Here is a 16668-nt window from a genome sequence, read left to right as displayed (position 1 = left end):
AGGCGGAAGGCAGAGGCCAGCGGTCCCAGAGACATCAGTCCCGGGCCACTAATATTAAAATTGTATGTAAATTTGTATCTAAATAAATTATGCAGCTTCGTGCCGATTCCTGGTGCGGAGCTGACGGCACCGGGAATCCGGCTGCTGGAGACGTGTGGAGGCTGCTGGAGTATCCTGGCCCGCTGCAATACAAATTAGTGCAGTGGGCTGGGAGAATTGCCCATCTCTGTCCTAAACAGTCTACCCTGTAACCTCAGACTGTGACCCCAGGTTCTGGACATCCTCACCACCAGGAACATCCTTCTTGTATCTAAACTGTCTCAAGTTTTATAGATTTTCATGAGATCCTGTCTCATTCTTCTGTACTCCAGCAAATATCCTAACTGACTCAATCTCTCCTCATACATCAGTCCTGCCATCCCAGGAATCAGTCTGGTAAACCTTCTCTGTACTCCCTCTAGAGAAAAAGCATCCTCCCTCAGACCAGGAGACCAAAACTGCACGCAATATTCCAGGGTGTGGCCTCATCAAGGCCCTGTGTAACTGATACTGAGAAAATGTAGAAATTGACTGAAGGAAGGCAAGGTATCATGTGCAAAGTGGAATTGATGAGGAGATCAGGACCTGAGTATGTAAAAAATAGATGGAAAGAGTACATCAAAGAGGAAAGCTCAAGACATTTCACAGGATGGCTTTGGATCTGACCTTTCGGATTGTGAAATATTTTGAGCTATAGAAGGATTGGGGCCATGTAAAGCTGAAGAACATGATTGATTTCCTGCAGGTATAGGAATCATAGAAACCCTACAGTACAGAAAGAGGCCATTCGGCCCATCGAGTCTGCACCAACCACAATCCCACCCAGGCCCTACCCCCATATCCCTATCTATTTTACCTCCTAATCCCTCTAATCTACACATCCCAGGACACTAAGGGGCAATTTTAGCATGGCCAATCAACCTAACCTGCACATCTTTGGACTGTGGGAGGAAACCGGAGCACCCGGAGGAAACCCACGCAGACATGAGGAGAATGTGCAAACTCCACACAGTGACCCAAGCCGGGAATCGAACCCAGGTCCCTGGAGCTGTGAAGCAGCAGTGCTAACCACTGTGCTATCGTGCCGCCCAAAGAGTATGATAAAGAGGACCTGGAGTGTGAGGAACAGGGGAGTAAGGGAGAATGGCCTGAAGACTTTGAGGAAAATGGTCTCATTGGAGAAACGAAATAGCACAAAATATGAAGATAATTTCACCATAATTTTAATTACACAGGTATCTCATGTTACAGATCCTAGCAATTAGACTGGGAGTCAAAGCAAGCAACATAGCTGCGATCAGTTTGGTTTTAGGAAGGGTTGTGGAATGAGAGAGCCTACAAGAGCAGTAGAATGAAGCAGAGAACATCTGCTTTGTGGATTATGAAAATGCTTTTGGCTGGGTGAACTGGCAAAAATTGCTGGAGGTGAGACTGGAGAGATAAAAGAATGATCATAGCTCTCTACATGGGACAGACCACTACAATTCAACAGCAATTACTCAAAGCGAAGATGGTGTAATTGACCGCAGGGTGAGATATGGCTGTCGATAATATCTATGTGGAACCATAATAAAAGATTCACTGGATGAAGTATCAAAGTAGGAGTTGTCTGATGAAGTTAGTGAGATTTACAAGCAGGTAGACCCTAGTAACTAGGACAAGAATAACGGATATCAGTGGATAGACTGAAGGAAGTGGTGGAAGCTGACAGAATGAAAAATAATATCTAAACGATGAGAGTTCTGAAGACTGCACTGGAAAAGTTAAAACTGGAACAGGTATCACAATGCAAGTACCTGGGAAACAACTGGTCAGAAGATTGATATTTCCAGAAGGAAATCAGAACTAGAATAAAAACAGCAAAGAATGCATTCACCAAACAGAAAGAATGGCTCAGCGTGAGAAAGAGTCGAGATCCTAAGGAAAGAATTATCAAGACTGTAATTTGGAGTGTCTTGTTGCATGGGGCTGAAAGTGGACATCCAAAGATTGGGAAGTTGTGGAGAAGGATGGAGAAGTGGGTTAGCTGGACAGAAGTTCTCAGGATGGAGCAGGAGGAATCTTTGTTCAAGAACATCATCAAAAGATAACAATGTAGGACAGGCTTCGTTCAAAGGTATCAGAACATTGAAGGAGCTAACTGCAGGGAGATTCGAGAGATATAGATCAAAAGGAAGGAAGGGAATGATGATGTTAAGACAACTTAAATGTGAAGCTGCTGTAAGAAACTAAAAAAGAAAGTTTAAGACCACAAGGCATAGAGAAATGAGCAGAGGAGCAACCCTTAGACAGATCATTACAAGATATTTCTGCCTGTACTTTTGGAGGCTACAACAGAATTGTCAGATTGTCATATTCACCCAAAAGGTTCATTAATGTTCTTCAGGGACAGACCTTTGGTGGCCTGCCCTTACAAATTACTCCAGACAAATACATAGAAACAAGAAGCAGGAGTAGGCCATTTGCCCTTTGAGCGTACATCGCCATTCATTTTGATCATGACTGATCTGTGGTAGTGAATTCCATACATTCACCAACCTCTGGGTGAAGAAATTTCTCCTTACCTCAGTTCTAAAAGGTTTACCCCTTATTCTCAACCTATGACCCCTAGTTCTGAACTCCCCCACCATTGGGAACATTTTTTCTGAATTTACCCTGTTAGAATTTTGTCAATTTCTGTGAGATCCCCTCTCACTCTTCTAAACTCCAGTGAATATAATCCTAACCGACTTAGTCTGTCCTCATATGACAGATCTGCCATCCCAGGAAAAAGCCTGGTAAATCTTCGCTGCACTCCCTCTATAGCAAGGACATCCTTCCTCAGATAAGGACATCAAATCTGCACACAATACTCCAGGTGTGGCCTCACCAACACCCTATACAATTGCAGCAAAACATCCCTATCCCTGTACTCAAATCCTCTTGCTATGAAGGACAACATACCATTTGCCTTGTTTACTGCCTGCTATACCTGCACACTTACTTTCAGCGACTGATGCACAAGGTCTCGCTGAGTATCTACCTCTCAATTTACACCCATTCAAGTAATAATTTGTCTTCCTATTATTACTACCAAAGTGGATAACCTCACATTTATCCACATTTCCATCTACCATACATATGCCTGCACACACATTCTGTCCCAATCATGCTGAAGCATCTCTGCATCCTCCTCACAGCTCACCCTCCCACCCAACTTTGTATCATCTGCAAATTTGGAGATAATATATTTGGGGGGTGGGGGGGCACGGAGGGGTGGGGGGGGGGGGGTGGTGTCCACCTTCAATCCCATCAATTTCCCCAAAACCATTTCTCTATCAATGCTGATTTCCTTCAGCTCCTCACAAAAACTTAGTTCTCTCAGAACCCTCCTATGTCTTCCTTTGTGAAGACTGAAGCAAAGTACAAATTGAATTCCTTGGCCATTACTTTATTCCCCATTATGAATTCTCCCCTGACTGTAAGAGGCTTACATTTGTTTTTGTCAATCTTTCTTTCTTTACATACCTAAACTTTTAGTTAGTTTTTATGTTCCTTGCTAGCTTTCCTTCACACTCTATTTTTTCCCTTCTTAATCAATTCCTTGGCCTTTCTTTGCTGAATTTTAAACTGCTCCCAATCCTCAGGTCTATTGTTTTTTCTTGCCAATTTGTATGCTTCTTCCCTGAATCTGATACTATCTCTAATTTCCCTTGCAAGTCATAGTTTGGCCACAATTCCTTTACCACTCTTGTGCCAAACAGGAATAAACAACTTCTGGAGTTCATCTATTAATTCTTTAAATGCCTGTCATTGCCTGTCCACTGTCTTTCCTTTCAGTAATGTTTCCCATCCATCATGGCCAATTCATGTCTCATACCATCATACTTACCTTTGAGATTCAGGACCCTGGTCTCAGAATCAACTGCATCACTATCCACCTTGACAAATAATTCTATCATATTATGGTCACCCATCCCCAAGGATTCTCTCACAACTAGATTGTCAACTAATCTTTTCTCATTGCACAAGATACCAATAATTTGGAGTCTTATTGGCCCTCAGTCCCATTAAATCAGGTTAACTAGGGATGAGCATTCAATCCAGAGAGACCCATATCTCGAGAACGATTTCTTTAAAATTGTGATGTGAACAAAACTCTGCCAACCAGAACAGGCGAAGAATGAAACAGAAACCAGGTTGCTGAGGACAACCTCACACACAGCAGGTCATACACTGTCCATTTCAGATACAAACTCTTCCTTGATGTTGCCGAGAATGAATGGGAAGATGTAAGGATGGGTATAATACGCTTCAATGGTAATTTGTTGCAGAGAAAGAGATCGGATTTGAGATAAAAGATGGGATTTTTCGGCCGAGGTCAATGGACCTTTGCATGGTCCATGTCTTGCCCGCTGGGATTCCCAGTTCGGGCGGGATGGGAAAATTCCGTCCATGGAATATTCTGGAGTCTGGGAAGTGAGCAGGAGTGTGTCATTACACTGACTGGCTCATGTGGATCTAACACTGAAACAGACTTGGTATCCTAAACAGCCTTTTCCCTTGCTATAATGTTCTACAATTCTGTAAAAACAACACCTCTGACAATATGGCACTCACTCAACATGACATCAACATGTTGGACACAAAATAAAGTTAGCATTAGTCCGGAACATGGGACTTGAGTGTAACCTGCTAATAGAAGTGGGTGTGCTGTTATCACAAAGGACATGGCATTAATTGTGCCGTTTTCCTCCCAGTAGCAACACACTAATATGACTGTACACAAAAGCAGCAATTTAAAGCTAAAAGCCCTGTCCATACAAAGAACAGTACAGCACAGGAAACAGGCCCTTCGGCCCTCCAAGCAAGCTCTCAGCTTGTGCTCCAATCTCAGAAATAAATGTACTTCAGTTACTTCTCCAGTCTGGAATTCGCATCAAGTTCAGACCTTTCCCGTCTCCTGGGTTTTCTGGATAGGAGTTAGAATTACATCTCATCTCCAGCACCAGAAGCAGACAGAAGTGAAACTCGCACAGTGTTAGCATAGTCTGAGAAGCTGATGACAGGAAGCTTGTCTATTGTGGAGAGAGAATACAGAGAAAATATACAGAGATGTTTTCATAGAAACTTTTATTTAAGAGTGGCTTTAGGAACTGGACTTCTGCTTCCAGGTTAAAGTTCAACAGTTACTTAAACTTCAAATTCTTCCCAAAGTGCAGCTGGACACTGGAACTGTGGAAAGTGAGACTGTGATTGGTTCTGGTCAGCTAGTGTCTCACAGCATGACCTTGGGTTGCTCAGCGATCTTTTCATAGCAAGTCGTAGAAATAGTCTAGTCCCTGTCCCAATTCCCAGATAGATATCCCGGTGCCCAATTCTCTAGCCAGCTCCAATCGTGTCTGGATAGACTGTAAAAGAAGAATGTGCAAAGGGTGAGTCAATCTGCTGTACACATTGCATTGTGCTCTGTGCTTTTCACAGTCAGTGCCACTGTTTATAATGTACCACCTTCTCTTTAAAATCAGTCTGAATGTGGATCCAATAGAGCCAAGATAGACACTTTTGATTGAAATGTGATTCTATTGGATACACATTCAGCATGCAAAATCATGTGCAAAAGTGGGCATGTGTGCACATTTGTGCAAGGATGTACAAGTGCGCAAGTGTATGTGAGCATGTGTGTTCATTCATATGTGAGAATGTGCATGTGCGTGCAAGCATGCAGGTGTGCGCGCTCATGTTTGGGTGTATGAGCATGCACATGTTGCGAGCGTGCATTCCTGTATGTTTGCACGTGTGCATGTGTGTACAAGAGTCCATGTGTGTAACTGTGCACGTGTAGGTGTACGAGCATGCTTTTGTGTGATGATTTGTCTCCTGTTTGAGTCATTGTTCTGGACTGTAGCTCACAGGCTGCAGAGTTTATATGAAGTCTCAGCCCATTAATCAATGACAGGTTAGATAAACCACCACAAAGCTCTGGGACAAATTATGCTGCTGCAGCATCAGCCATCAATCAAACTGTTTCAAAATAACAGAATCTGGTTCATAACCCAGTTTTACTAAGGAAATTAGAACAGTGGATTCAGAATACAAAGTTCAGCCTCTGCAGTGTTCAAATCCAATAACTTACAATTAGCATTTATAAAAAACAGCAATCTCCCAATGGTGTTTCGCATAGCTGGGAAGAGTACTAACCAAAACATGGTCAAAACTTTAGGCTTTGAGAGCACAGAGAGAAGCAGCAAGATTAAAAATCATTAGGAAGGAGTATCTGGGGAAGGTGGAAGATTGGCTGACAAGTGGGAGCTCGCAGAAAGAGCAGCAGAGAGTATGGAGAGAGGATTGAGGAATATCTGTACAGTGTAGTCACTGGGAGGGAGACAGAGAGCATTGAGAGAGGATCGAGAGAGGATTGAGGAATATCTGTACAGTAGTCACTGGGAGAGAGAGAGAGAGAGAGCATTGAGCGAGGATCGAGAGAGGATTGAGGAATATCTGTACAGTAGTCACTGGGAGAGAGAGAGACAGAGAGCATTGAGAGAGGATTGAAGAATATCTGTACAGTGAGTCACGAGGAAAGACAGAGAGAGCATTGTGAGAGGATTGAGGAATATCTGTACAGTGTGGTCACTGGGAGAGAGAGAGAGAGCATTGAGCGAGGATCGAGAGAGGATTGAGGAATATCTGTACAGTAGTCACTGGGAGAGAGAGAGAGAGACAGAGAGCATTGAGAGAGGATTGAGGAATATCTGTACAGTGTGGTCACTGGGAGAGAGGGAGTATTGAGAGAGGATTTAGGAATATCTGTATGATGAATCACTGGGAGAGGGACAGACAGAGCATTGAGAAGGGATTGAGGAATATCTGTACAGTGAATCACTGGTAGAGAGAGGGAGCATTGAGAATGGATTGAGGAATATCTGTACAGTGAATCACTGGTAGAGAGAGGGAGCATTGAGAATGGATTGAGGAATATCTGTACAGTGAATCACTGGGAGAGAGATAGAGGGCATTGTGAGAGGATTGAGGAATGTCTGTAGAATGTAGTCACTAGGAGAGAGACAGAGAAAGCACTGAGTTGGAAATATATCACCGTTCTGAATCAAAAACCGAGAATTCCCTCTGTAACAGCACTGTGGGTGTATCTGCACCTCAGAGACTGCAGCGGTTCAAGAAAGCACTTCACCTCCATCTTCTGAACGGCAACTAGGGATGCGCAATAATTGCTGGCCTCCTTCTGTGCTGTATAAGTGCTATATGATACTATCGGGTGACACAACTTGAGAGATTTTACAGGAATGAGCCGCTATCAAAGGAACCGAGGAGAGAGGTGAGAGTGAAATTCTCCACGTTGGGATTCATCCCCATGAGAAATGAGGGAAATGTGACAAACATTACTGATGGACTCCTCAGGCACACCGAGGTAGAATAGCATTTTAAAAATCAGTGCAGAAATTCTTAAAGATTTTCATTAACTTTCTTACCTTTAGTGTCGGGTAAAACACAACATGCCTCCCACCTTGGTGCCTGAAAACAAATTCCACAGTTCAGACTGAGTGTTTGACAAGGATTCACAATCAATCACTAACTCCTCGATGGACAACTCACTCACTAACCCCTCGATGGACAACTCACTCACTAACCCCTGGATGGACAGCTCACTCACTAACCCCTGGTTGGACAGCTCACTCACTAACCCCTCGATGGACAACTCACTCATTAATCCCTCGATGGACAACTCACTCACTAACCCCTGGTTGGACAGCTCACTCACTAACCCCTCGATGGACAACTCACTCACTAACCCCTCGATGGACAACTCACTCTCTAACCCCTCGATGGACAACTCACTCATTAACCCCTTGATGGACAGCTCACTCATTAACCCCTCGATGGACAGCTCACTCACTAATCCCTCGATGGACAACTCACTCATTAATCCCTCGATGGACAACTCACTCACTAACCCCTGGTTGGACAGCTCACTCACTAACCCCTCGATGGACAACTCACTCACTAACCCCTCGATGGACAACTCACTCTCTAACCCCTCGATGGACAACTCACTCACTAACCCCTCGATGGACAACTCACTCACTAACCCCTCGATGGACAACTCACTCATTAACCCCTTGATGGACAACTCACTCATTAACCCCTCGATGGACAGCTCACTCACTAATCCCTGGATGGACAGCTCACTCACTAACCCCTGGTTGGACAGCTCACTCACTAACCCCTGGATGGACAACTCACTCATTAACCCCTCGATGGACAACTCACTCACTAACCGCTCGATGGACAACTCACTCACTAACCCCTCGATGGACAACTCACTCACTAACCCCTCGATGGACAACTCACTCACTAACCCCTCGATGGACAACTCACTCACTAACCCCTCGATGGACAACTCACTCACTAACCCCTCGATGGACAACTCACTCATTAACCCCTCGATGGACAACTCACTCATTAACCCCTGCGTACACAACTCACTCATTGACCCCTGCGTACAAAACGCACTCATTAACTCCTCGATTGACAACTCACTCATTGACCCCTGCATACACAACTCACTCATTAACCCCTGCATACACAACTCACTCATTGACCCCTGCATACACAACTCACTCATTAACCCCTGCATACACAACTCACTCATTAATCCCGCTATACACAACTCACTCATTAATCCCGCTATACACAAAGAACAGATTCTTCCATCAGACTTCTGAATGGACTTGCCTCATATTTAATTGATCATTCTCTACAGCATAGCAATGACGAACTCTACATTCTGCACCCTTCTTTCCTTCTCTCTAACCTCTCTATATCCACTCATTACCATTAGCCCCTCTCATTACTTTGTAGATTTTGAAGTTTAATATTTCAGTTTAATAGTTTAGTGGATAGGCACCTTGGGAAGAACTGGTAAGGACTTTCACAGTTAGAATGGAGGAATTTCTCAACAATAAAGTCATGGAACTTTTAACGTGTTTTCAAAAGCTTACCTTTTATAATCAAAGTAATGTTCAGCGATTTGCTCGTCCCAAATGAGCTTTGCCTTGTGATCATTCAGAATCTCGATATATCTGAAAAAGTAAAGCTGTCAGTGATCAGTTAATTCTGTCTAATGGAAATGATGTTAGTTCTTACTCACTCTCAGCACAAGTGGCACTTAGTGCCTTACTGAACTTACATTTGCCCAGAAATAGTAGCTCTGCTATCATTGTCGTGGGTTCAAGATCTGGACTGACAGATAATGCTGGAGGCAAGGCTCTTGGTAAACTTTACAAAGACTGAACATTATTGTAACTACAGTATTAATACTAGATACAGGCTAAGTATGAGACTCTACATAGAACTATCTCTCAGCTATCTCTCATATACTTACATCACTGATGATGTAGGCCATGTATTTACATATTTAACATTAACCTTTGAGACTATGGGCCCTATTTTACCATTTTCATCCTAAATACTAGGTGGACTTGAAACTGGGAGTGTTTCAGATCTGACTTTTAGACCCGTTCTCAGGCACCCCCATATGCACTCTGCCTGAAAAAATATCAGTGATTCCGAATCACGCTGCACAAGCCTGTGGATGGGGCTTATTGCACCCGAAACCTTGCAGCTCCAATCGGAGCCTCCATATGCACATGCACAAAATAAAAAATGATAGAATGCGGCTCCCCTGCCACCTGGACTGGATATTGCCTCCCCCTGGCTCTCACAGACATTGCCCCACCCCCACAACATTACTGACCCCCTTATCCATCCCTCGAAGGTCTTCTTTGTACAGAGAAGTGCACTTCTGTTTCTTCTCACTATTTCACTTTTAGTCTCCAGAAGATCAGGCTGGGTGCTTCTCTAGGACTTGGCCTTCTTGATTCTGGTCTCTAATCCAGACTGATTCACCTGAACAAAGAACAAAGAACAGTACAGCACAGGAAACAGGCCCTTCGGCCCTCCAAGCCTGTGCCGCTCCTTGGTCCAACTAGACCAATCGTTTGTATCCCTCCATTCCCAGGCTGCTCATGTGACTATCCAGGTAAGTCTTAAACGATGTCAGCGTGCCTGCCTCCACCACCCTACTTGGCAGCGCATTCCAGGCCCCCACCACCCTCTGTGTAAAAAACGTCCCTCTGATGTCTGAGTTATACTTCGCCCCTCTCAGCTTGAGCCCGTGACCCCTCGTGATCGTCACCTCCGACCTGGGAAAAAGCTTCCCACTGTTCACCCTATCTATACCCTTCATAATCTTGTATACCTCTATTAGATCTCCCCTCATTCTCCGTCTTTCCAAGGAGAACAACCCCAGTCTACCCAATCTCTCCTCATAGCTAAGACCCTCCATACCAGGCAACATCCTGGTAAACCTTCTCTGCACTCTCTCCAATGCCTCCACGTCCTTCTGGTAGTGCGGCGACCAGAACTGGACGCAGTACTCCAAATGCGGCCTAACCAGCGTTCTATACAGCTGCATCATCAGACTCCAGCTTTTATACTCTATACCCCGTCCTATAAAGGCAAGCATACCGTATGCCTTCTTCACCACCTTCTCCACCTGTGTTGCCACCTTCAAGGATTTGTGGACTTGCACACCTAGGTCCCTCTGTGTTTCTATACTCCTGATGACTCTGCCATTTATTGCATAACTCCTCCCTACATTATTTCTTCCAAAATGCATCACTTCGCATTTATCCGGATTAAATTCCATCTGCCACCTCTCCGCCCAATTTTCCAGCCTATCTATATCCTGCTGTATTGCCCGACAATGCTCTTCGCTATCCGCAATTCCAGCCATCTTTGTGTCATCCGCAAACTTGCTGATTACACCAGTTACACCTTCTTCCAAATCATTTATATATATCACAAATAGCAGAGGTCCCAGTACAGAGCCCTGCGGAACACCACTGGTCACAGACCTCCAGCCGGAAAAAGACCCTTCGACCACTACCCTCTGTCTCCTATGGCCAAGCCAGTTCTCCACCCATCGAGCCACTTCTCCTTGTATCCCATGAGCCTTAACCTTCTTAACCAACCTGCCATGTGGGACTTTGTCAAATGCCTCACTGAAATCCATATAGACGACATCCACGGCCCTTCCTTCATCAACCGTTTTTGTCACTTCCTCAAAAAACTCCACCAAATTTGTAAGGCACGACCTCCCTCTTACAAAACCATGCTGTCTGTCACTAATGAGATTGTTCCGTTCTAAATGCACATACATCCTGTCTCTAAGAATCCTCTCCAACAACTTCCCTACCACGGACGTCAAGCTCACCGGCCTATAATTTCCTGGGTTATCCCTGCTACCCTTCTTAAACAACGGGACCACATTCGCTATCCTCCAATCCTCAGGGACCTCACCCGTGTCCAAAGAAGCGACAAAGATTTCCGTCAGAGGCCCAGCAATTTCCTCTCTCGTCTCCCTGAGCAGTCGAGGATAGATGCCATCAGGCCCTGGGGCTTTGTCAGTTTTAATGTTCCCTAAAAAACCTAACACTTCCTCTCTCGTAATGGAGATTTTCTCTAACGGGTCAACACCTCCCTCCGAGACACTCCCGGTTAACACGCCCCTCTCCTTCGTGAATACCGATGCAAAGTATTCATTTAGGATCTCCCCTATTCCCTTGGGTTCTAAGCATAATTCCCCTCCTTTGTCCCTGAGAGGTCCGATTTTCTCCCTGACAACTCTTTTGTTCCTAACGTATGAATAGAATGTCTTAGGATTCTCCTTAATCCTGCCTGCCAAGAACATCTCGTGACCTCTTTTTGCCCTTCTAACTCCCCGTTTGAGTTCTTTCCTACTCTCTCTGTATTCCTCCAGAGCTCCATCTGTTTTCAGTTGCCTGGACTTAACGTACGCCTCCCTTTTCATTTTAATCAGATCCTCAATTTCCCTGGTTATCCACGGCTCTCGAATCCTACCTTTCCTATCTTTCCTTTTTACAGGCACATGCCTATCCTGCAGCCTTATCAATAGTTCCTTAAAAGACTCCCACATGCCAGACGCGGACTTACCCTCGAACATCCTCTCCCAATCAACATCCACCAATTCCTGCCTAATCCGGCTATAGTCAACCTTCCCCCAATTTAGCACCCTGCCCGTAGGACAGCACTCATCCTTATCCATTACTATCCTAAAGTTAACAGAGTTGTGGTCACTATTTGCCACATGTTCCCCTACCGAAACTTTGACGACCTGACCGGGCTCATTTCCCAGAACTAGGTCCAGTATAGCCCCCTCTCTAGTCGGGCTATCTACATACTGTTCCAAAGAACCTTCCAGTACGCATTTTACAAATTCCTCCCCGTCCGGTCCCCCAGCTCTAAGCACTTTCCAGTCTGTGCCAGGGAAATTAAAGTCCCCCACTACAACAACCCTATTTTTTCTGCATCTATCCAGAATCTCCTGACGTATCCTTTCCTCCACTTCCCGTGGGCTGTTGGGTGGTCTGTAGTACACCCCCAGCATAGTGACTGCACCCTTCCTGTTTCTGAGTTCCACCCACAGCGACTCAGTACATGACCCCTCTAAGTTGTCTACCCTCTGCACCGCGGTAATATGCTCCTTAACTAATATCGCTACTCCCCCACCTTTTTTAGCCCCTCCTCTGTCTCGCCGAAAACACTGATACCCCGGAATATTCAGCTGCCAGTCCTGTCCTTCTTTTAACCAAGTTTCCGTCACCGCAACCACATCCAAATTCCGCACAAGCATTAAGGCCCTAAGTTCGTCTGTTTTACCCGTTACACTCCTCGCATTGAAGCAGATGCACTCCAGACCTCCAGGCCCAGTCAGGTCCTCCTCCTCCAGAGTGCTCCTCTTCTTAGCTAGCCTTGCCCTGGCCCCAAGCTCGACCCCAGCCTCAGTATTTACTGACCTCCTGTTTTGTTCCCCACCCCCCTGCCACACTAGTTTAAATCCTGCCGAAACACTCGAGCAAAACTCCCAGCCAGGATATTTGCTCCCTTCCAGTTAAGGTGTAACCCATCCTTTCTGTACAGTTGCCATCCTGACTTGAAGATTTCCCAGTTATCTATGAATTTAAAACCCTCCCTCTTGCACCAGTCCTTTAGCCACGCGTTCAACTGTAGAATCTCCCTGTTCCGAGCCTCACTTGCACTAGGCACCGGGAGCAGTCCAGAGATTGCTACACTGGAGGTCTTACTTTTTAGCCTAGCACCCAACTCCCTGAATTTCTCTCGTATGACCCCCCTGCTCTTCCTACCTACATCATTTCCCCCAATGTGTACAATCACATCCGTTTGACTACCTTCCTTTTTAAATATGCTTCCTACCCTCTCGGAGACATCCAGTACCCCGGCACCAGGGAGGCAGACTACCATCCTGGATTCTCGTTCAGTCCCACAGAAGCGCCTGTCCGTGCCTCTAACTATTGCGTCCCCCACAACTATCGCTCTCCTAAACCCCTTCTTTCCCTTCCGGACCCCTGAGCCTGTCTCCGTGGAGGCGATCTGGTCCTCGTGGCTTACCCCTGGAGGGTCATCCCCCTCCACAGAATCCAAAACAATATACCTATTGTGGAGGGGGACAACCACAGGGGATCCCTCCACAGACTGCTCACTCCCTTCCCTTCTCCCATCTGTTGCCCATCCCTTTCTCTTATGGGAGACTGCCACTGGGGTGCTTTCTGGCACATCACCCTTCTGACTATTACCCCTCCTAACTGTGACCCACGTGTCTTCCTTCCGAGACCCTGGTGTCACTACCTGACTATAACTTTTATCTATGACTCTCTCATTTTCCCTAACTAAACTGAGTTCATCGAGCCTCAGCTCCAGCTCCCTTACACGATCCTTCAGGAGATGCAGTTCCACACATCTGGCACAGATATGGACTTCCGGGAGGCAAGTTGTCTCCAGGAACTCCCACATCCCACACTGAATGCAGTATACTGGCCTCCCACTCATACCAGCCATGTCCTTTTTAGTTTTGGGGATAAAACAAAAAGGGGGTGTAACCAAAGAAAAACAAACAAACAACCTTCCTCGCCGAAGCCCTGTGAGCCAAAGCCCTTTTAGCTCTCACTCTGTCCCCTGCTCACTCCACTGCCCGCTAACGACGCTGCCCGCTCAAAGGTGCGGCCTACTTTTAAACCCTCCAACATCTTCCCAGGCTGCTGCTGGGCCTATTTCCTGTTTAGAAAAAAAACCTCCGATTTTTTTCACTAATTTAACTGAAAAATAATTAAATAAATTAGTGCACAAACAAGCTCCCTTACCCTCAGCCTGCTCCTGTGGAACAATGAGGCTGAAACCTCCAAGTTAAGCACTTTTAAACCCTCCAAAATCTTCCCAGGCTGCTGCTGGGCCTATTTCCTGTTTAGAAAAAAAACCTCCGATTTTTTTCACTAATTTAACTGAAAAATAATTAAATAAATTAGTGCACAAACAAGCTCCCTTACCCTCAGCCTGCTCCTGTGGAACAATGAGTGCTTGGAGTTCTGACCAATCTTGGACCCTATGGTGTTGTTTGTCGTTTCTGGTTTGATTTGCACAATACTCATCCTCCTTCTCCTCTTTTCTCTGTATATCAGTTGCTTTTAGATGATCTTTGTAGTTTCTCTGTCAGGAGCTTTTTGATACCGATTTTAAACAGCCTCTTCTCTTGCAGAAATGACTGTTTTTGGCAAGGTATTCTTCACGCTGGTGCAGCCTTTTCCCACCACATTGAGAACATTGAATAATGATGGTTACTGTGCCCTCCTCATTCTTTCTGGTCCTTCAGCACTTTGACTATGGGGGGCATCTCCCTAACTGTTTCTTTCCCTTCTCTGCTCCCTGTGTAATTGTAGGATATTCTGAGCATCTATTTTAAATTCTATTAGCCCTCCCTGGACCTCTTAACTTCACTGGCCTGGCTTTGATCTTGTTATTCAATCAGCTCTCACTCAAAATGTGGGTTTTATTTCAGCCTTTAGGGGCTCTGAACATTCCCCAGCCTCTGTTCTCTGGCAGATCCCTGCTGCCTGATGTTGGCCTCTTATCTTTTGCTGACCAACATTTTGTTGCCAGACAAATTGTTTCCCAGGAGGAAATCAATTCCTGCTACTGGTAGTTCAGGGACAATGCCCACTGTGACATTGCCTGAAACAAGGTCACACTCGAGGTGGACTCTATGGAGGGGTACAAACATAGATCCTCCTCCCACTCCACTGTTCAGACCTTTAGCCTTCAGGAGAACTTCAGGAGGGGGGGTGGTAGGTTTAGGTTTCTCTTCAACATTAAGGAGTGAGTGGCCCTCATATCCCAGAGATGTACAATGGATTTGTTCACATTTTGGGATGGTGGACACTGTTCCAGGAAGCTCCCTTGGCGTTTGTCTGGCTCAGACACACTTAGTGCCATGCCCTCCAATGGGTATGTTTTATGCTGTCACCAGGGACCGTGTGCTGGCAGGGTGATACTTTTCTCATAATACTCTTCAGTTTCTTAACAGAGCTTCCCCTACCAAGATGATCACTGCAAGTCAACCTGGAAGTCATATAGCAGACTGTTGGAAAACTCCCTTCAGGTATCAGTGCAACAACAATCAGCTGTGTAGCTTTGCAAGAATATATAAGCAGAGCACTGAGTACTGCTAAAGGCCAGAACCATCTTGGTGAAAGTAAGAAGGGTACCTTGGAGAGTGAAGAATTTGCTGTATGCATAAGTTTTGTTGCTGACCTTGGACTGTACAAAAACCCTGATTTGAATTGCACTTTGGCCTGTAAGAGAGCCCGCTCTGGTAATCTGACCTTTTTGTCTGTATTTTGACTTTGCCTCTACCAAAAGACAGCAGCTGTTGGATACTGTGATACGTTTTCCCTGTCCAAGTTTAATAGGGATTTATTGAGTAAAGCTAGGCTCAAAGAAGAGCTAGGTGTTTATTTCCTCTTCTGTTTTGCTGAGTATTTGAAGACCTTCAAATGAACTTTAATTTTTATTTTGTATTTGGATAACTGAGTGAACACCACCTGGCCTATCACAATCCCCAGCCTGCTGTCATGTCATAGTTTCAGTACTGAGAATCTCTGCCTGTTCTGTTGTGTTATCCATTGTGGTGTCCTTTGGTGAAATACTCACATGGAGCTTTATTAGATCTACAGCTTTCCTCAAACTCCAGCACTCAGTTCTGGGATAACCTGTTTTATTACAATAGGAACACACTGGCCTCTGGGTGTTCTCCTTCTGGCTATAGGTGGGCTCCTTACACCTTGGTCTTTTCCTTTCTAGATGGGGAAGGGGCCTGTCCTATCTGGGTCACACTGCTCATCTTTCCACTGTTTGTGAGTGGTTTGGAAAGGCTCGAGTTTCTGGGCCTATGGGTGAGATTGTAGACATCTGCTGCATCCTTGGCTATGAGGATTCTCTGCTATTCAAGTGCATGTATGGGTTGGAGTGTAAGCAACTTTTAAATTCCTCTAACAATATCAACTCTCTCAATCCTTAAGTTTGTGGGATCTTTTAAGAACCTTACCCAGCAGTCAAATGCAATTTGCTTCAGTAGTTCAAACTCTGTGTAGGTTTAGGTTTATGTGGGCTTCTTATGGACATTCAGACTTGCTGGCAATATGCCTCGAGGACAAACGTTCAGGAACCTTGGTCTGCTTATAATTCAGAGACATCAGG

At 45.2% G+C, this 16668-nt stretch overlaps 1 protein-coding gene across 1 annotated transcript in view; it reads right to left on the bottom strand.

Moving 5' to 3' along the window:
* Positions 1 to 5134: 5134 nt before the first annotated feature.
* Positions 5135 to 16668, bottom strand: part of chid1 (chitinase domain containing 1) — a 94023-nt gene continuing 82489 nt past the window's right edge. Inside the window, exons 10-12 of the mRNA XM_078221365.1 lie at positions 9039 to 9119; positions 7509 to 7551; positions 5135 to 5429 (exon numbers count right to left, since the gene is read on the bottom strand). Of these exons, the coding sequence (XP_078077491.1) occupies positions 5331 to 5429; positions 7509 to 7551; positions 9039 to 9119 (223 nt within the window). The 3' untranslated portion in view covers positions 5135 to 5330. The remainder of the gene's footprint in view (positions 5430 to 7508; positions 7552 to 9038; positions 9120 to 16668) is intronic.

The sequence above is a fragment of the Mustelus asterias genome, chromosome 9, assembly GCF_964213995.1.
Source record: "Mustelus asterias chromosome 9, sMusAst1.hap1.1, whole genome shotgun sequence".
Classification (NCBI taxonomy): Eukaryota; Metazoa; Chordata; class Chondrichthyes; order Carcharhiniformes; family Triakidae; genus Mustelus; species Mustelus asterias.
Note: the sequence above shows the minus strand (reverse complement) of the source record. Positions and strands in the feature narration are given on the sequence as shown.